At 48.8% G+C, this 21,658-nt stretch overlaps 1 protein-coding gene across 4 annotated transcripts in view; it reads right to left on the bottom strand.

The window, feature by feature from the left end:
* Positions 1-1,297: 1,297 nt before the first annotated feature.
* The window catches only part of SFMBT2 (Scm like with four mbt domains 2), an 82,620-nt gene continuing 62,259 nt past the window's right edge, over positions 1,298-21,658 (bottom strand). For 2 of the 4 annotated variants that reach the window (XM_083572643.1, XM_083572642.1), the window contains 7 exons: positions 19,387-19,526; positions 17,942-18,051; positions 13,660-13,835; positions 12,136-12,308; positions 11,066-11,314; positions 10,172-10,300; positions 1,298-3,915 (listed from right to left, as the gene is read on the bottom strand). In XM_083572643.1, the coding sequence (XP_083428769.1) occupies positions 3,775-3,915; positions 10,172-10,300; positions 11,066-11,314; positions 12,136-12,308; positions 13,660-13,835; positions 17,942-18,051; positions 19,387-19,526 (1,118 nt within the window). In that variant the 3' untranslated portion in view covers positions 1,298-3,774. The remainder of the gene's footprint in view (positions 3,916-10,171; positions 10,301-11,065; positions 11,315-12,135; positions 12,309-13,659; positions 13,836-17,941; positions 18,052-19,386; positions 19,527-21,658) is intronic. The other 2 variants (XR_014538749.1, XM_083572644.1) reach the window with 2 other exon arrangements.

The following is a 21,658-nucleotide window of genomic DNA, read 5'->3' as shown; positions in this document are numbered from 1 at the left end:
GCTTTTTTAGCTGCCGCATCACACTGTTGGCTCATGTCAAGTTTGTGGTCAACCAAGACTCCTAGATCCTTTTCACATGTACTGCTCTCAAGCCAGGTGTCACCCATCTTGTATTTGTGCCTCTCATTTTTTTTGCCCAAGTGCAATACTTTACATTTCTCCCTGTTAAAATTCATCTTGTTTGTTTTGGCCCAGTTCTCTAATCTGTCAAGGTCGTTTTGAAGTGTGATCCTGTCCTCTGGGGTGTTAGCCACCCCTCCCAGTTTGGTGTCATCTGCAAATTTGATCAGGATGCCCTTGAGTCCATCATCCAAGTCGTTGATAAAGATGTTGAATAAGACCGGGCCCAAGACAGAACCCTGTGGCACCCCACTAGTCACTCTTCTCCAGGATGAAGAGGAACCATTGATGAGCACCCTTTGGGTTCGGTCAGTCAGCCAGTTACAAATCCACTGAGTGGTAGCATAGTCAAGACCGCATTTTACCAGCTTCTTTACAAGAATATCATGGGGCACCTTGTCAGTTTCCTGCACTTGATCGGAAACCGCATTGGATGTTTGGCTTCCAAAGAATGTTCACAAACCAAAAGACTCACTTCCGGGTTTGAGGAGTTTGGGAGCCAAAACGTACGAGGACCAAGGGCATTTGAGAACCTGGAAGAGTGGCAGATGAAGATGATGGACTATATGGAATTGGCGGAAATGACTGGCAGAATCCGAGACTTGGGAGAAGAGGTGGTGGAGGAAGACTGGAAGAAATTTAAAGACTATCTTCAGAAATATTGTAAAATTAATGAATGTTAAAATTATGTTTGGATTGGCAATAAGTGGTATTCAGCAACAAAAGTTAATAATATGCAAAAATGAATTGATAAATGGATGAAAATATAGACTTATAATATGTTATGATATAGAGTTAAGATAAATGAAAGAGGGTAAGGATTTGCTGAATTGATTATGTAAATGGGAATACAAAAAGGGGAGGTGTGAGGAGGTCAAGGAAACAAGCAAATGAGCTTAAAGATATCAAAAAACGGATTTGCTTTTTGTATTTTGTATTTTCTTTTTTTCTCTTCTATGTATCTTTGTATTTTTTGTATTTTTCTTTTTCTTTGTTTTCTTTTCATTTCATTTTGTAAATCTCTGTTTTTTGTAAAACCCTAATAAATATCTTTTTTAAAAAAACAACAACAAGGGCATTTGAGAACCAAGGTACCACTGTACCCATGATCTGTGGTGGATGATGGGTCAAATTGTGTTCAAGCAGGAGGGAAAATGAGACATAAACAGACAAGACATCCTTTTGAATGACTTTATTAACAACAATCTGGTTTACAACGCTTCGAGTAAAAAGTTTTCTTTTGCTCCGTTTTTGAATAAAAATTAAAATAGAACTCTGAATATAGATTTCCCCCATTATTTACATGAAATCATATATATATATTTATATATATATATTTATATACAGAATACAATCTTGTACAGCAGAATTAACAACGTGCCTCATTCTTTTGTGGACAGGACGCATAAGGAGACAGTATTATTCCCATCTCTCTCTCACCGTCTCTCGGGATTTTCGCCTTCCAAAACACTCTCAACTCGGGCTGTTGCGCATGCCATACATTTAAAGCACATCCCCCCCACCCATCGAAAGAATGCTGGGAACTGTAGTTTGCCCTCCACAGAGCTACAAACTCCCAGCACCCTTAAGTACAGTTCCAAGGCTGCTTTGGGGGAAGTCGTGTGCTTTATAAATGCATGGTGTGTGATGCAGCCTTGAAACTTTGATGCTGGTGTCGAACATTCACATCTGATGATGGGCGGCTACCATCCTCCTGCTAGTAACAAGAAAAATAACAGGGCACGGGCAGAAAAGTTTAATAATGCAAACGAATCCAATTCTTGTGTTTTCGTAAGAGCGCTGGGAGGGACCCCACGGGGTCATCTAAACCAACCCCCTGTAATGAAGGAATCACAGCTAAAGAATCCCTGACTGATGGCCATCCAACCTCTGCTTTAAAATCTCCTCTGATGAAGGAGAGTCTACAGTCTGGGCCGGGAACAAGGGCTAAAAGCACACCGGCCCTTTAAAAAGCCTGGGATCCTTCGAATGAGCTGCCTGAGAGTGAGGAAGGACTAGATTCAATGCGCCCAACTCTCCCATCCCTTCCAAAAGAGCTCCATGTTGGGATGTTGGCTTTTAAGAAAAAGCGATGCTCCTGTAGCCCACACGGCTACACATGTGCTCTGTTGGAGTAGAGCAAGCAGGCTGCCTGGGGCTGGAGGCAGGTCTGGAGAAAGGGGGGGTGCGGTGGGTGCGGTCCGTCCTGGGTGTCACCACTGGGGTGTGTGTGTGACAAAATGCGGGCGGCACTTATCGCAGGGCCTGCAGCGTCCCTGAGCCACACATCTCCCCTGGGAGTGACGCAGTGGATTGGGAACCTGAAAGCTCCGCGTTGCCCAAACGGTTTGCCTGCTGCCCCCCCCCCCAGCTGTAAGGTGGCTGAGTGGGAGGAGGCAGACAGACTCTGGAGGCCCTGGGATGTATCCTGCCCCTATGGGCAGCTCGCCCCATGTGCCTGAGCAGCTTCCTCCGCCACTGGCTGTAGGAGTCGGGGAAGCGGGTGTCCCTCAATGCTCTGCGGTGCAAAACGGTTTGTACAATTTGGACCCTCGATCTTGCATGGTGGTTGGAAACTAGGGGTGGCCGAGCCCGTCCATTTCAGCTTCTCTTAATTTCTCATTTCTCCAATCTCAAATTCGACTCTCGCACTTTTAACACATCAGCTGGTGATTTGAGTCCTTCTGAAAAATCCGTCCTGCCGACTTCTTCCCTATGCAGTTTAGCACACATTTTTTTGCAACGCAGCTTCCCCCGCCGTGAACCAGCTTTGTGAGCTTTCCTTCTCATTTCTGAACACTTCAACTCAGCGCATGCATTTCTGTACACAATTACTCGGCTAGGGAAACTGCACCGCAAGGATCAGGCCCAAATGACAGCCGCCCTGCCTTCAAGACCCCTTTCCCCTGTCAAACGAAGTCATTCCCAAATGGTGCTCTTGTGTGTGCTTTAGAATAGTGGATCGGTCGCCGAGAACAGCAAATCAACACGTGAAATAACCCCAGTGCTTACAGCGACGGAAAAGCAAGCTCGATTTGAGATAGCGAGTGTCATCCTCGTCATCTCAATTTTTTTCTGCCGGAGGTTCTCTACTGCAAAGTCCAGCCCTTGCGAGCTTACGCACATCCCTTTTCTATGCCGCAAATGTTCTGGGTGGGTATTTTTCTTCTTTTAGCTGTGCTATAGTGCAAAGGTGCCCAACATTGGGGAAAGCATGGCAGAACAACTCATGAAGCAGAATAGTATGCGTATGGTTTGGTATAAATCCATCACTAATGCAATCTGAATGAATGAATCAGGGACAAGTTGCAGAATGCATCTGCAACCACCCTCCCCCCAAAAAACGAACGAACGAAAAAACCACCCATTTGGAGGGATCCTCTGCCTATCACTCCGTATCTTACCCCTTTACCTGACTCTCTTTGAGGCTCATAATCTCTCAGGAACCTGAAGCCTTGCAGCCCTTATACAGCCCCACCCCAATGCTCCAGCTGCAGGCCAGCCTACTCGTGAGCAAGCAGCCGGGCTGCCACCTTCTTCCCCACAATATATATTTTATCAGTGCTTCCGAATGCAAAGGGGTTCAGGGTCGGGAGATCCAGGCGCAACCTTGGAACGAAAGTCACGGAGACGGGAAAGTGGCAATCGGCGTGGTCAGTTGGCGTACTGGGCATAGAAAGCCAGTTTGACCCGCTCGATCTGGTGGCACAGCTTGATGGCGGGACCGAGTTTGAGGTCCATGCACTCCTGGACGGTCGGCAGGGTCAGCAAGAGAAGAGCTTGGCCGTCAATGTCCTGCAGAAAGGAGAAGAAACATTCGTGATTTTTAATTTTTTAAAATGTATGCTGCAATTTCAAAAAACTGTGGCACAGGAGCGTGCCAGTCAGTAATCACACCGTTCAAAGTTGGAGTTAAAGGCTGAGCTGGATGAATCCCAACCCGGAATTAAAATTGCCAGAAGAAATATCAACAACCTCAGATATGCAGATGACACAACCTTGATGGCAGAAAGTGAGGAGGAATTAAAGAACCTTTTAATGAGGGTGAAAGAGGAGAGCGCAAAATATGGTCTGAAGCTCAACATCAAAAAAATGAAGATCATGGCCACTGGTCCCATCACCTCCAGACAGATAGAAGGGGAAGAAATGGAAGCAGTGAGAGATTTTACTTTCTGGGGCTCCATGATCACTGCAGATGGTGACAGCAGTCACGAAATTAAAAGACGCCTGCTTCTTGGGAGAAAAGCAATGACAAACCTAGACAGCATCTTAAAAAGCAGAGACATCCCCTTGCCAACAAAGGTCTGTATAGTTCAAGCCATGGTTTTCCCAGTAGTGATGTATGGAAGTGAGAGCTGGACCATAAAGAAGGCTGATCACCGAAGAATTGATGCTTTTGAATGATGGTGCTGGAGGAGACTTTTGAGAGTCCCATGGACTGCAAGAAGATCAAACCTCTCCATTCTGAAGGAAATCAGCCCTAAGTGCTCACTGGAAGGACAGATCCTGAAGCTGAGGCTCCAATACTTTGGCCCCCTCATGAGAAGAGAAGACTCCCTGGAAAAGACGCTGATGTTGGGAAAGATGGAGGGCACAAGGAGAAGGGGACGACAGAGGACGAGATGGTTGGACAGTGTTCTTGAAGCTACCAGCATGAGTTTGAGCAAACTGCGGGAGGCAGTGGAAGTGTTATGTACTGAGTTGAATAGGATCCAAACTGCAGCAGTCTGATTGGTCCTAGAACAATAGGATCCAAAAGGCAGCAGTCTGATTGGTCCTAGAACAATAGGATTCAGAATGCAGCAGTCTGATTGGTCCTAGAACAATGCAGCAGTATGATTGGTTGGCAGGATCCACCCAATCATGCTCCAGATAGAAGTGAATCCACAACCTGATTGGCTTACAGTAGAATTCTGGAATTAGCCAATCATGTGCAGCCCATTGTGTAAATAATGTATATAAAGCAGATACTTTGAGGGGACTTTCATTCATTCCTCCTCACCACTATGAGCTGAATAAAGAGCATGAAATCACTTTGCGACTCTGAGTATATTTCACTGGCGACGAAGGTGGGATCCCGCTGAGCTGACTGCCACACACAGCACCGCAGCACCGCCACCTGCCGCACCGCTGCCTCGCACCGTGTATCCAGGCTTCAGCTCCGGAACACAAGGAACTCAGAATGGCAACCGACAGCAGCTTCTCGCCGTTCAACCCAGCATCTGGAGACTGGGAAGCGTACGCCTCCCGTTTCACCTTCCTCCTAGAAGCCAAAGGGGTCACCGAGGAAGAAGACACCAAGAAGAGGGCAATATTCTTCAGCGTCTGCGGAGAGGAGACGTTTGAAATCGCCCGGGCTCTCCTTGCGCCTGAAGACGTTGCTACTGTTCCATACAAAACAATAATGGAACAGCTGAAGGGGCACTTTTCGCCACAGCCCTCAGTGGTGGCTCGTCGAAATGCCTTCTACGCAAAGCGGCAAGCCCCTGGGGAAACCATAACTGGGTTTGTGACCTCTCTCCGCCAAGCTGCCCGGTTCTGCAACTTCTCAGAGCTGGAGAACATGCTTCGTGACCGCCTCGTCGGTGGCCTGAAGGATGAGAAGCTGCAACGACGCCTCTACGCTAAGAAGGACCTAACGTTCCAGGTCGCTCTGGAGGAGGCCCTGGCAATGGAAGCTGCCGAGAGGTCGACACAAGAGGCACGGCCGAGCCAGCCGTCCCAACAGAGGGTCCACCATGAAGACCTCACCGACGACTCAGGATCTGACAAGGAGGAGGTGCACCGAGTACAGCAGCGCACTCAAGCAGCCCACATACCACAGCTGCCTCGACGAGAAGGAGGGAACTGCGCAAGCTGCGGGGAAAGTCACGAGAGGAGGACCTGCCGTTTCCGCAACGCAGAGTGCAGGCAGTGCAGAAAATTGGGACACATCGCCCGGGTGTGTCGAGCTCGGCCCGCCCGACGCCAGGCATCAGATGACCAATCCAAGAGCCCCAGGTCCCGGGGCCCAATGCACCAAGGCAACTCGACGGAGCTCACGGACTTCCAGGTATACCAGTTGCCCCACCCCAACGTAGAGAAAATTTATGTAGAGGTACAGATAGAGGGGGCCCCATGCCGCATGGAGCTTGACACGGGTTCAACTCTATCCATAATCTCGGCAAGGACCTTAAGGAAACTGTGTCCTACTGGGGGTCCCAAACTCAGGCCGGCCCCATTCACCCTCCGGGACTTCCAGAAACGTAAGGTCCCCACAATGGGGGTGGGGACCTTCAGGGTGCAATACCGAGGGCGGACGCGGCAACTGGACTTGCTTGTGGTCAAGGGCCCCTACATTAGCTTACTGGGATTGGCATGGTTTGGACCACTGGGGCTAGCCGTCACCGGGGTGAACCACACAAGCTTACAAGTGGACGTGGACGCCATATGCAAGGAATTTCCGGGGGTTTTCGATGGGAAATTGGGACAGTATACGGGCCCCCCCATTGCTCTACAGCTTGACCCCGCAGTACGACCAGTCAGGCTCAAGGCCCGCCGGGTCCCGTTCGCTCTGAAACCCCGTATAGACGAGGAATTGGACCGACTCGTGGAGCAAGGAGTGCTGGAGCCGGTGCCTAATGCCCCCTGGGAAACCCCAATCGTCACACCCGTCAAGCCTAATGGTTCGGTCCGCATCTGCGCAGACTACAAATGTACCATAAACAAGGCCCTCACGGCCCATGCATACCCAGTGCCAGTGGTCAGCCATGTCCTTGCCACCCTGGCTGGGTCGAAAATTTTTGGCAAGCTGGACTTGGCCCAAGCATATCAACAGCTGCCAGTAGATGAGGCCACAGCAGAGGCACAGACGATTGTGACGCACAGAGGAGCGTTCAGGGTAAAGCGGCTGCAATTTGGTGTCAGCGTGGCACCAGGCATATTCCAGAATCTAATGGACTCTCTCCTTAAAGGGATTCCTGGTGTCACCCCCTTCTTCGATGATGTGTTGATTGCCGGGCCCACACCAGAGGAGTTTGAGGACCGCCTCCGCACCGTTCTGCACCGTTTCCAGACGGCGGGTCTCAAGGTGAAGCGGGAAAAATGTCTACTAGGAGTGCCTCAGGTGGACTTTCTGGGATTTATGGTGGACGCAGAAGGGGTCCACCCAACTGGGGACAAGGTACGGGCCATTTGTGATGCCCCAGCGCCCAAGAACAAGACTGAACTTCAGGCCTTCTTGGGACTATTGAACTTTTACCATTCCTTCCTTCCCCACAAGGCGGCGGTAGCGGAGCCCCTACACAGACTCCTGGACAAGCGGGCCCCTTGGGTGTGGGGCCAGCGCCAGGAGGCCGCATTCCAGGCAGTCAAGGACTTGCTGGTCTCAAACTCGGTCTTGGCACATTTCGACGAGAGGCTGCCAGTGGTGCTAGCATGCGACGCCTCGCCCTATGGCATTGGCGCTGTCCTGGGACACCAACTCCCGGATGGAAGAGAGGTACCGGTGGCATACTTTTCCCAGACACTCAACGCAACCGAGCGGAACTACTCGCAAATCGACAAGGAGGGTCTGGCAATCGTGAAGGGAGTAAAAAAATTCCATGATTTCTTGTACGGGCGGCCCTTCACCGTGGTGACTGACCACAAGCCGTTGCTTGGCTTGTTTGCCCCCGAAAAGCAGACCCCCCAAGTGCTGTCTCCTCGCGTCCTCAGGTGGTCAATTTTCCTTGCCAGCTACCAGTATGCACTGATTCACCGCCCTGGGAAGGCGATGGGCCATGCAGATGCCCTCAGCAGGCTACCACTACCGGAAACAGGCCCTGACCCAGCACCTGCACAAGAAGTTATGAGCCTGGAGCTGCTTCCTGACCGCCCCATTCAGGCACAAGAAGTTGCACACCATTCCAAGAAAGATAGGGTCATCTCCCGGGTCCTGGACTGGGTGTGGAGGGGATGGCCCAGCAGCAGCCCCGGGCCAGAATTCGCCGGCTACACAACCCGCAAACATGAACTGTCGGCCCACAAGGGGTGCCTGTTATGGGGAAGCAGGGTCGTTGTTCCCCAGCCCCTCCGCAAAAGGGTCCTCACAGCCCTACACGAGACACATCCAGGGGTAGTAAGAATGAAGGCCCTTGCCAGGAGTTATGTGTGGTGGCCGGGGATCGACGGAGAGATAGAGGCCTGGGTCAAACACTGCCAGGCCTGCCAAGAATCCCGCCCAGATCCCCCAAGGGCCCCAGTCCAGTCCTGGGAGTCCGCCCGAGCACCATGGTCACGCCTGCATGTGGACTTCGCTGGCCCCTTTCAGGGGAAAACATTCTTCATCGTGGTGGACTCCTACACCAAATGGCTGGAAGTTGCACTGGTACCGTCCACTTCTACGTCCGCAGCCATCCGAGTACTACGCAGGCTGTTTGCAACCCACGGGCTCCCTGACACTCTCGTCTCAGACAACGGGACTGCATTTACGTCAGGAGAATTCCAAACCTTCACAGCGCAGAACGCCATCCGCCACATCCGTTCGGCGCCATTCCACCCTGCCACCAATGGCCAAGCAGAACGCATGGTGCGGACCACCAAGGACACCCTTCGCCGCATGACGCAAGGGGATTGGGAGTACCGCCTTGCCACATTCCTTCTAGCACAGCACAGCACCCCCAGCTCAACGACTGGCCGGAGCCCCGCTGAACTACTAATGGGTCGGCGCCTTGCAATCAGATTGGACCGCCTTCACCCCGATAGAGCTCAGGATGAGGTAGTGGTGGGGGAAGGCAGGAACCCCCGGACCTTCGAGGCCCAGGACCCAGTGTACGCAAAGAATTTTGGGGCAGGCCCTGCATGGGTACCCGCCACAGTCACCAGGGTCACTGGCCCCGTGTCGTACGAGGTGCTAACAGATGGGGGGCAATGCTGGCGCCGCCACTGCGACCAGATACGGCGACGATTCCCGGGAGAAAACCAGGAGGAGGAGGACAGGTCAGGGAACAGTGGGGCAGGGAGGCCCATAGAGCAGCAGGGGCAAGCAGGAGAGGCAGAATCAGTAAATACAGAGGGGACCCGTGAGGCCGAAAGGACACCGGAACCAGAACCACGACTGAGCGAGCCGGTTGCGCCAGACCAAACAGCCCTATCACAGCCAGCATCCTTGGAACACGAGCCAGAACCTGAACCCCGGACCAGGGAACACCCCAGGCCGCAACGCACACGTCGGCCGCCGGCGTACCTCGAGGACTATGAATGCAACCTCCCGGGCAGGACTGGAACTTAGAGGGGAGGGGTGTTATGTACTGAGTTGAATAGGATCCAAACTGCAGCAGTCTGATTGGTCCTAGAACAATAGGATCCAAAAGGCAGCAGTCTGATTGGTCCTAGAACAATAGGATTCAGAATGCAGCAGTCTGATTGGTCCTAGAACAATGCAGCAGTATGATTGGTTGGCAGGATCCACCCAATCATGCTCCAGATAGAAGTGAATCCACAACCTGATTGGCTTACAGTAGAATTCTGGAATTAGCCAATCATGTGCAGCCCATTGTGTAAATAATGTATATAAAGCAGATACTTTGAGGGGACTTTCATTCATTCCTCCTCACCACTATGAGCTGAATAAAGAGCATGAAATCACTTTGCGACTCTGAGTATATTTCAGGAAGACAGGAGTGCCTGGCGTGCTCTGGTCCATGGGGTCACGAAGAGTTGGACACGACTAAACAACAAAATTTATTAGCAAAAACGGATAGCAGCTCACTCCCAGTGGTGTTACTCCGTGAAAATCGAGTTGCCGACACTGAAAGTCCCCTCCTCTCTCCAGGGCTTTCCCCAGGCGATTGGAGACTATGCTTGTGTACAGCAAACCTCTCTTCCTCCCTTTTCAGACCTCTTCTGGTTCTGGGAGCTGCCAGGGGGAGGGAGGAGAGCTTGTTGCAGAGGAGGAGGCATCACAAGCAAAATGAGCACAGGAGGGCAAACCTGGGGGGTGGGATGTTCAGTGGAAATTACAACTTGAGACGATCTGGATTCGTCTCTCAGCCCTGACACAGAAGAAGCGGTAGAATGAGAAACGGCCTACCTGCTCCTGAAATATTTTGGCAAGAGGGGCACAGTCGGTTAGCTTGATGAACTTCACCACGTCCGTGACAGTCCATTCCAATGGGTTGCTCTCCAGCACAAGTTTCTGTTCCGGCTCTGGCTTCATCACCTAAGAGGGCAAATAAATATATAAAAATAGAATTGCAGAAATGGATGGGATCCTGTGGCTTATCTAACCCAGTCTCCTGCAATAATAATAATAATAATAATAATAATAATAATAATAATAATAATATATTATTTATACCCTGCCCATCTGGCTGGGTTTCCCCAGCCAGTTTGGGCGGCTTCCAACAAAACACTAAAATAAAATAACCTATTAAACATTAAAAGCTTCCCTAAACAGGGCTGCCTTCAGAGGTCTTCTAAAAGTTTGGTAGTTATTTTTCTCTTTGACATCTGGTGGGAGGGCGTTCCACAGGGAGGGCGCCACTACCAAAAAGGCCCTCTGCCTGGTTCCCTGTAACATTGCCTCTCGCAGTGAGGGAACTGCCAGAAGGCCCTCGGAGCTAGACCTCAGTGTCTGGGCAGAACAATGGGGGTGGAGACGCTCCTTCAGGTATACTGGACCGAGGCAGTTTAGGGCTTTAAAGGTCAGCGCCAACACTTTGAATTGTGCTTGGAAACGTACTGGGAGCCAGTGTAGGTCTTTCAGGACTGGTGTTATGTGGTCTCGGCGGCCACTCCCAGTCACCAGTCTAGCTGCCGCATTCTGGATTAGTTGTAGTTTCCAGGTCACCTTCAAAGGTAGCCCCATGTAGAGCGCATTGCAGGAGTCTAAGCGGGAGTCTTGCTGTAGTTATTAAACCGCTCCAGTAGCAACCGGAGCACGCCAGAAGCATTGGTGACACGAGAAAGCGGTCCAAAACCTCACCTGTCTGAACCGAGCCCTTTTCTGCCCTTTGGCGCACATGACAGCCAAGGTTTTCCGGGCTCGCCTGCTCCTCCCGCTGCGAGAGACTTGGTCCAGGTCAGAACTGCTGCGCAGCCTCATTGTGCTCGCAGGCTTGCCTGCAGGCAGCTCGGCCGAGGAGACGTCTGTCTGGTCATCTTGTAGCTCTGGGCTGGTCTCTTCACTCCATGTCTCGTCGTCCAGGGCCTCAGGTTCCTCCTCGTCGCTTTCCTGCAGAGAGTTGGGTTTCCACAGGGGTCAAAGACACGAACAGCAGTGAAACTGAGGTAATATGAACTGGGTGGATGGTGCTGTTCAAGCAGCCCTGAATTCGTAAGTTTTTGTGGGGGAAAGAGGAAGCTGAGCGAAGGTTGTTCCCCAAATAATACTTACTTCCTAAGAAATTTTATAACTGTTTTCATTCTTGGAATCCAATTAGAAGCCATTTGGACATGTAAGTGGTTTATAAACTAGATAATAAGTCACAAAGTGTGATAATTGCTCTGGTTTCTTATTTCCCCAACTTAAAGTCCATTTTGCCCATTTCTACTTATTCACGATAAAATTATGCACTAAAATAATCACATGCATTTTTGGTGCTGATTTCTCCAAATATACACATTTTTGTGTGTGCAATCATGGCCGATATATGCATTTCTGAAAGCTACCTCTTGCTTCTGCCAAATTTAATGCGGCTCTGTAGGCTGATATAACTAATAAACACATTATCGTGCACACCTTTTGCTTGGAGAAGTGCATTGCAATTTTTGGAGGTGTGTGAATCTTGCAGGGCAGTTTTGTTCCTGTCCGCTTACTGATTTAGGAACTGCAAATCTGGCAGGCTTGCAAAAGCCATCTTATCGGGGAAAGGCCCTAGCACTTTCCATGATATGCTAGCTTTCTACTAGCAGGGAGAAAGAATTTAAAAGACAAAATGATAAATCATTCCTGAATTTGCACCTTCCCCTCTACCTTCTCAAGGCTCTATCAACTCATCTTTCACTGACAATTTGTTTTTGAAAGAAATAAGATTTTTTAATCCAAAAATTCACCTCCGCGGATTCCGCTAGGTCTGTTATAGATGGCTGACTCTTCTTTTGTGCTGGAATGGGCTTCTGAATCTTCCTGCGCCTGGCTGGCTTGCCATGTCTGCTCTCCGGGCTGCGGCTGTTGTTTTCTCCAGCTGGAGCCTTGATGACTTTCCTCCTCTTTCCACAATAATAAGCTGGAGTGGAAGACGAACATCAAAAATACACCTGGTTAGTCGCCAAACTAACCAAAGCCTATGGAGCTAATCTAGGCAACAGTGGCAGGGGGATAACACTATATTCTCATGATTTTGGGGTATTCCTTAGCAGCTGATTGAGACTAAGTGGCTGATCGGTGCGAAACAGCTCTTTAGTGCTAGGGATGTGCAAAAGCTTCAACCGTTCATTCCACTACAGTGGATGCTGGAGTTGTGAACGTGATCCATGCGGGAAGCATGTTCGCAACCCGCAATGTCCGCAACCCGCAGCGCCGTGTCTGCGCATGCGCGGGTTGCAATTCGGCGCTTCTGCGCATGCACAAGCGCCGAAACCCGGAAGTAACCCTTTGAGGTACTTCTGGGTTTGGCATGGTGCGCAACCCGAAATCACACAACCCGAGGTATGACTGCATTTAGTCATCCTAACCTGTGTTCATTGTCACCTGTGGCCCTCCAGATGTTGTTCGTGATGGGAATCTGTCGGAGGATATATTATTTAATCTTCTACAGAGGATGCAAATTAATTAATAAAGGGGTGAGGGTGGGGTGGCTGGTGCCTGTTATAAAACCACAGGGCTTGCACATTCCAGAGTTTAAATCCCATCGTTGAGGCAGATTAAATGAGCATAAGAATAGGTTATTAAACCTTCGTTCATTATGTTTCAGCTGCCTGAGGTGGCGGGCCCCCTTCCTAACCCTCATGCAATGAAACAGACCACACTCCGAAGTAAGTTTAAAAAGGCTGTACTTACTTAATCCGAGGTCACGGCCATGCATTAGCCTTTGTGCAACAGTAAGAAATGCAGGCAAATGTTCTTGGGTAGTGAAATATAGCAAAGGCAGCCTCAGACACACGCCTGAGGCAGAGAGCTAAGGTGCGGCATTTCTGCCTCTGTTGCTTGCAGAGTAAATAGAGTGAGAGAATGAGAGAGGCAGAGAGAGAGAAGGACCAGGAAACAAGCCTTCCTCCCTCTCAGGAGAAGAGGGGATGTGACATCACCGAACCTACTCTAGCAAATTAGAACTCTGTGGACCTTAACCCCTTCATATACTAACTAGCATGGCTAGGTTTCACTGCAGATGTCCACAGATGAACCTCGGCTCTCTCCTGTCCCAGGCAACATGGCCAACAATCAGGGATGTTGGGAGGGTTACATCTGAAGGGTCACAGGTTCCTCACACCTGCTTAGCTTCTTCCCGCTCTTTGGCTTTTAGGGAAAAGGGGTCATCTTTCCTCTTTCTGAACACGAAACGTTCCATCTGTCCCCAAAGATAACTGGGCAAGTTGGCAGGAAACTTCCACGAGCCAATGCAGTTCCATCATACTCACTATATTTCGTTTTGGTGTGAACGGAGCAGTTTTCCGGGCAGGCTTCAGTAACTGGGATGGGGCTGAATAAATTTGGGCAGCATTCCAGCTTAGCGCAAACTCTCCGGCAGAAATCCAGGACTTGATCAGACGTGCGGACAATCTTGACTGTGGCCCTGTAGGTTTTGCCTCTGTACCTGTGCAGGTGGGTTGTCCCAACACGGCAAACGTTAGACGGGTCACGGGCCCAGGTAGCTCGGCACCTGCCTACACTGGCTGGCAGCGACTCTCCAGGGTTCAATCTTTGGAATCAAACTTTGTGGGCAAGGGTACAGCATTTTGCAAGCAGCAACGGATCAGCTGGCTGCTGGTGGATGCAAAGCCCGGTTGCTGCAAACCCCCTTATGGTCCAGGCTTATCTATCTATCTATCTATCTATCTATCTATCTATCTATCTATCTGGAGCAGTTACATCCCCCTCTTCAGCCAAAAAGACTCCCAGAGCAGCTTAAATACAGTCAAAACAAGACAGTCCCTACATGCAGGCTCACAATCTTAAAAATTAAAATTAAAAAATGCAAGGCACAAGGGGAAAATGACAGCGGGGGGAAGAGGAAAATCGAAATCTGACATCACATGTGACATCAGGTGAATATTGTTTAACCCCATAGGTGTCCATTCAACCCCTTAGAGAACTTGCCCTGTTACAGGTGCCACATAATATTCTGTATGTGGCAGAAATTGATCTTGCAGTGTGGCAGCACTCTCTGGAACTCCCTGCCTATGGAAATCAGACCAATGCCTTCGCTGGACTCTTTTCAGTGCCTCCTTAAAACATTTTTTGGTTTAGGCAACCCTACCCAGACATGTGGAATGTTGACATGTGTTTTAATCTGCTTTTAGATTATTGCTGATTCTAATTTTTGAACATTGGATTGTTGTTTTTACTATGTGCAGGGGTTTTTTGTTTTTTGTTTACTGACCATTTGTTATATTATTTGTTCCAGAATGAAGAGCGGTATACTAATTTACTAAATAAATACACAAAATCTACACAAGCTTGGCTTTATGAGCTGAAATCTTCAAAATGTAAACCTTGCGTGAGCCGAGAGTCGACTGTATACAAATGTTGTGAGACTGGGCAAACGATTCCTGCATTGCAGAGTGTTGCACTAGATAGCTCTTGTGGTCTCTTCCAATTCTATGCAATATATAGGGACGCGCTGTGGGTTAAACCACAGAGCCTAGAACTTGCCGATCAGAAGGTCGCGGTTTGAATCCCCGCGACGGGGTGAGCTCCCGTTGCTCGGTCCCTGCTCCTGCCAACTTAGCAGTTCGAAAGCACGTCAAAGTGCAAGTAGATAAATAGGTACCGCTCCGGCGGGAAGGTAAACGGCGTTTCCGTGCACTGCTCTGGTTCGCCAGAAGCTGCTTAGTCATGCTGGCCACATGACCCGGAAGCTGTACGCCGGCTCCCTCGGCCGATAAAGCGAGATGAGCGCTGCAACCCCAGAGTCGGCCAAGACTGGACCTAATGGTCAGGGGTCACTTTACCTTTATGCAATATATAATCAAGGGAAGTGGACACAGCTTTGCAACAAAGCAGCAAACAAACAAACAGGTGCCTGGGCCAAATGGGGTGGGGTGGGGGCTGATTAAACTCGAGGGCTGAAGGTTCCCTACCACTGATTTTACAGCATGCAAGACTTCTCCACCTGCTAGTAAAAAGACCACTGGATTGAATGATGTCACCCTGGATATCCATATTATTAACAGCATAATCGTTGCTCCAACGAGACTTTCATTTCGCCAGCTACCTTTGAGCAATAAAAAAACCCAACCCCCCACATCAGAAGCTATTAGCCGGCGGCGCTGCAAGACTTTAAAGTTCACTGGGCTTTGCGTCAATTGTAGCATTAAGGATTCCACAAGTAAAATCCATTTTGCTTTTCTAATTAAATGTATTACAACCGACGCTAAAGGGGCAAGGATCAAAGATTTCCAAAGTAATGACCCACATAAGAGAACTTCGAAGGCGGGGGGGGGGGGGGGAGACCCACCACCAATCTTAGAGAAGCCAGAATGCCCAGATTGCCTTGTTCACAATAGGGATTTACAGCCAGCCCTGCTATCTCATTGCGTGCACATCCAAAGTAATGATGCGCAGAATGCAAAATTTCATGCAAAAGAAGCAAAGACAATTTACATGTGGTTTTTTTTTTATAAAAAAAGCAAGTTCCCAGACCTTAAGGTAAAGGTAAAGGGAACCCTGACCATTAGATCCAGTCGTGACCGACTCTGGGGTTGCGGCACTCATCTCGCTTTACCTGCCGAGGGAGCCGGCGTACAGCTTCCGGGTCATGTGGCCAGCATGACTAAGCCGCTTCTGGCGAAGCAGAGCAGCGCACGGAAACACTGTTTACCTTCCCGCTGGAGTGGTACCTATTTATCTACTTGCACTTTGACGTGCTTTCAAACTGCTAGGTTGGCAGGAGCAGGGACCGAGCAACGGGAGCTCACCCCGTCACGGGGATTCGAACCGCCGACCTTCTGATCAGCAAGTCCTAGGCTGTGTGGTTTAACCCACTGCGCCACCTGCGTCCCAGACCTTATGTTGGGGCAAACCGAAAAGGACACCAGATAATGCATTGATTAGAATAAATTGTGTCCAATAAACAGGAACGCACAGTCTTCCAACAGTTAAGAAAGATAACTGTGCGAGCCGTGCTTATTTTTTGTTACTGTTTTTGACTCCCCTTCTGTGCAAACGTGGTATATAAAGTATATTTAAAAAATCTAAAAAGTGGCGTGGGCAGAGGTAAGCAAATGTCCGTTAACATGCCTGCAAAATGCATCTGTTTTACAGTGGAACCTCTGTTTTCAAGCATCTTGGAAGCTGAACAATTTGAAACCCGAATGCTGAAAACCCGGAAGTGAATGCTTCCGTTTTCTAAAGCGCGTCGGAATTCGAACGGCTTCCAAGGCGCATTTCTGCATTGAAATTGCTGGCCGCCCATTGCGCCTCAGTAGTAGAATGTTTCAGAAGTCGAACGGTCTTATGGAATGGATTACGTTCGAAAACCAAGGTTCCACTGTATTTCTGAATTCCAGAATTCCGTGTTGTGGAAATTCCAGAAATAACAACAACAACAACAATTTATAATTATAATCATAATCATAATATATTATTTGTATTTATTATTTGTTTCCCCAAATAATAAATAATAATAAATAATAAATGGGCGGTTTCCAACAAAGACAAAAAATACACCAAAATGTCACACATTAAAAACTTCCCTGAACAGGGCTGCTTTCAGATGTCTTCTGAATGTCAGGTAGTTGTTTATCTCTTTGACATATGATGAGAGTGCGTTCCACAGTGCCGGCGCCATTACTGAGAAGGCCCTCTGCCTGGTTCCCTGTAGCTTTGCTTCTCACAATGAGGGAACCGCCAGAAGGCCCTCGGCGCTGAATCTCAGCGTCTGGGCAGAACGATGGAGGTGGAGACGCTCCTTCAGGTATACTGGGCTGAGGCCGTTTAGGGATTTAAAGGTCAACGCCAACACTTTGAATTGTGCTCGGAAACGTACTGGGAGCCAATGTAGGTCTTTCAAGACCGGTGTTATGTGGTCCCGGCGGCTGCTCCGAGTCACCAGTCTAGCTGCCGCATTCTGGATTAGTTGTAGTTTCCGCGTAGAGCACATTGCAGTAGTCCAAGCGGGAGATAACCAGAACATGCACCACTCTGGCGAGACAGTCTGAGGGCAGGTAGGGTCTCAGCCTGCGTACCAGGTGGAGCTGGTAGACAGCTGCCCTGGATACAGAATTGACCTGCACCACCATGGACAGCTGTGAGTCCAAAATGACTCCCAGGCTGCGCATCTGGTCCTTCAGGGCCACAGTTCCCCCATTCAGGATAATGAATGGATAAATGAATACAATACAAATACACAATGCAAAACCATCCGGTGTAGATGGGAAGCATAGAGGAAGTTTTTGTGGGGTATAAAACACTCATGGATGGGTGCGGTCACATACATAACCACCACTGAAGCATCCTTTGGGGTTCAAACCCTGGTCTCCAGGGACCTGGTCTGACGCTCTAACCGCTATGCCACACTGCTCTCAATCCCACCCTCCTGCGGCCACACCAGGGATGGATTCCAAACGAGCAGGATTGACGGAGGACGGAAGCAAACAGACTGGGCATCTTCTCCAGCCTCATCACAGCAGAAAAGCGGACCCTCATCCCTGCTCAACGCCACCCCCAAGTTTAAAAGGAGGAAGCAAAAGTATTCCTTACTTTGCTTTGAGGGTCTCCTCCTGGAAATTCCACCTGGGGTCTTCGACAAGCTGCAGCTCCCGCAATACACTCCCGGGTTTGTAAGCAGAGTTGATCACCATGCTCAGGACCTGCCCAAAGAAAGCAAAATGGAGGATGGAGGATAGAGAGAGATCATAGCATTTGGGACTTCTTAGAATCATGGAAGGGACGTGGGTGGTGCTGTGGGTTAAACCACAGAGCCTAGGGCTTGCTGATCAGAAGGCTGGCGGTTCGAATCCCCGCGACGGAGTGAGCTCCCGTTGCTCAGTCCCTGCTCCTGCCAACCTAGCAGTTCGAAAGCATGTCAAAGTGCAAGTAGATAAATAGGTACCACTCCAGCGGGAAGGTAAACAGCGTTTCTGTGCGCTGCTCTGGTTCGCCAGAAGTGGCTTAGTCATGCTGGCCACATGACCGGGAAGCTGTACGCCGGCTTCCTCGGCCAATAAAGTGAGATGAGCGCCGCAACCCCAGAGTCGGCCACGACTGGACCCAATGGTCAGGGGTCCCTTTACCTTTACCTTTAGAATCATGGAATGGAACTATTTGAAGAGCAACTGTAATCAACAAATTACGCTAGTAGGACCACAAGAAGTTTTGTAAGGAGGAATATATGAAATATTGCAAAGAAGAGAGACATTAGTTATGATATTTAAATGTAATAGTGAAATTAAGAAATGTAAATTAAGTGGAAAAGATGGGAAAATTTTCAGATGTGATTGATGGAAGTAAAAAAAACCTGTATATGATATAAAAGTATTTATAATTGTTGAAAATGAAATGTTAATTTTTTAAAATAAAAATATATATTAAAAAAAAAGAATCATGGAATACCGAGTTGGAAAGGTCCATCTTCCTTCTGTTCTGTTTCTGCATTAATCCACCCAAAGGTTCATATTGAGTTGGATATTTATACACGCCTTTTTAGACACATTTCATCCCCAAATACAATTCTTTTTAAATGAAGTTTGGTGCACTTTTTGAGCTGAGAACAGTATTGCAAGATGATGGTTTCTAGACTGCCCTTCACCCGAGGATCGCAGGGTGGTTTACAATATAAAACCACAAAAACGCATAACATAGTAATAAAACAAAAACATTAACACACACACACCCCCCAACACATTTTAAAAGGCCATGGATTATTTAATTAGCCGACGGCCTGAGATAAAAGTTTTTTTGAGAGAACTGCAGGATCCATAAGGAAAATCATGTTTTTTCAGTCCAGGAGATACAAATTAATTTGGATAAAAAGGCCAGCCAAACGAAACACAGTGGGTGGAGCACGAGATTCTTTCTCTGAGGGTTGTGGGTTCCAGCCCACATTGGGCAAAGATTCCTGCATTGCAGGGGGTTGGACTAGATGACCCTCATGGTCCCTTCCAATTCTATGAAATTTGCCCTCATCCCTTCAACACAACCCTCACCTCTTTAAGAACCAGCACACACTTGCCCGGGCCAACAGACTGAGGCAGCTCGGCCAATCTTCCTTTGTTCAGGTGTGGTCCTGAGAAACAGCGGTGATTGATGAACAGTGCAGGGCAGCTGTATCTCCCATTGATGGTACCTGCAGAGAAGAAGCACATGGTCCAACATTCCTCCTGCATCCTCACTGAGCAACTTTTTCTCTCTTCTAGCTACCATCCGAGACCATATAACACCGGTCTTGAAAGACTACACTGGCTCCTAGTACGTTTCCGAGCACAATTCAAAGTGTTGGTGCTGACCTTGAAAGCCCTAAACGGCCTCGGTCCTGTATACCTGAAGGAACATCTCCACCCCCTTCGTTCTGCCCGGACACTGAGATCCAGCGCTGAGGGCCTTCTGGCGGTTCCCTCATTGCGAGAAGAGAGGTTACAGGGAACCAGACAGAGGGCCTTCTCGGTAGTGGCACCCGCCCTGTGGAACGCCCTCCCATCAGATGTCAAAGAGAAAAACAACTACAGTGGTACCTCGGGTTACATACACTTCAGGTTACATACGCTTCAGGTTACAGACTCCGCTAACCCAGAAATAGTGCTTCAGGTTAAGAACTTTGCTTCAGGATGAGAACAGAAATCGTGCTGCGGCAGCGGGAGGCCCCATTAGCTAAAGTGGTGCTTCAGGTTAAGAACAGTTTCAGGTTAAGAACGGACCTCCGGAATGAATTAAGTACTTAACCCGAGGTACCACTGTACTAGACTTTCAGAAGACATCTGAAGGCAGCCCTCTTTAGGGAAGCTTTTAATGTTTAATAGGTTATTGTATTTTAATATTCTGTTGTAAGCCGCCCAGAGTGGCTAGGGAAACCCAGCTAGATGGGTGGGGTATAAGTAATAAATTGTTGTTGTTGTTATTATTATCATCATCATCATCATCATCATCATCATCAACATCCAGCATATTGGAATGAAGAACAAGCAACTAGGATTGCCAATCTGGAGCCCGTGGACACCACTGTCCCACCCCCAGTACCTCCCTACAGTGCCCTTGAAAGGCCTCAGGAAACATCCCCTCCAAAATGTACCAGCAACTGTTTGCTATTCCTCTTTGCACTGGCTCAGCTTCTCCTACATTGAAGACACCCCCTTAAATACACACACACTTCACTGGATGCCAGAATTACACACACTCCCTCATGTCTGCTCTGAAAAGAGGTGCGAAAAGCTTCTCTCTCTGAGTGAGTGTGACAGGGGCTGTCCTCATAGCTGGGGCAGGTTGTGAAGTATAAATGCTGAATTGTGCACTGAAATGGAAAATAACTCTGGGTATGCTCTATATGTCTACTGCTGGTTGGGGAAATTCCACTGAAGCTAAGAAGAGCTCTCTGAGCACCTAAATGGGTTGATAACGCACATAGGATGTTCTCCGCTAGCTCTCAACATGGTGCTTAACTTTAGATCACAGGAGAGGGTTATTCAGTTGCAAATCTCCATTTCGAAGGGAAGGACCTTTGAGTCTTTCTCTGGGAGCCACATAGAGCAAAGGATGTGATTATGAGGTCTCTCCTGCACAGAAAACAGTTCCAGGCTAATGGAGGCTGTGTGGAGAGAGGCAGACTTTTGATTTTAGTTCTGCTTGGAGCTATTTCAAATTTGCAAGAAGATGAACCTGTGCCTGACATGCACATGATATTACACGACTCTTTGGATGCAACATTGATTATTATGTTTTGAAGGAATTTCTGTTAGTAAAGCTTTGAAACCGTATTTTGGGTCTGGACAATTTTTTATTCCAAGAAGAGTCAGTTTTTATTCATCCAAGAGGAGTCATCCTATTGCTTCAAGTTGTGCAATATTAATATCTGCAATACAGGTGATTGAGGGGGCAGATGTCTGCCCCATTTTGAGGTCCTAAAGGTAAAGGTAAAGGGACCCCTGACCATTAGGTCCAGTTGTGACCGACTCTGGGGTTGCGGCGCTCATCTCGCTTTATTGGCCGAGGGAGCCGGCACACAACTTCCGGGTTATGTGGCCAGCATGACTAGGCCGCTTCTGGCGAAGCAGAGCAGCGCACGGAGACGTGTTTACCTGCCTGCCGGAGCGGTACCTATTTATCTACTTGCACTTTGACGTGCTTTCGAACTGCTAGGTTGGCAGGAGCAGGGACCGAGCAACGGGAGCTCATCCTGTCGCAGGGATTCGAACTGCCGACCTTCTGATTGGCAAGTCCTAAGCTCTGTGGTTTAACCCACAGATTTAGCCACAAGTGCTAAATCTG

This window comes from Podarcis filfolensis (assembly GCF_964270895.1).
Source record: "Podarcis filfolensis genome assembly, chromosome: 10".
NCBI classification, from domain to species: Eukaryota; Metazoa; Chordata; class Lepidosauria; order Squamata; family Lacertidae; genus Podarcis; species Podarcis filfolensis.
Note: the sequence above shows the minus strand (reverse complement) of the source record. Positions and strands in the feature narration are given on the sequence as shown.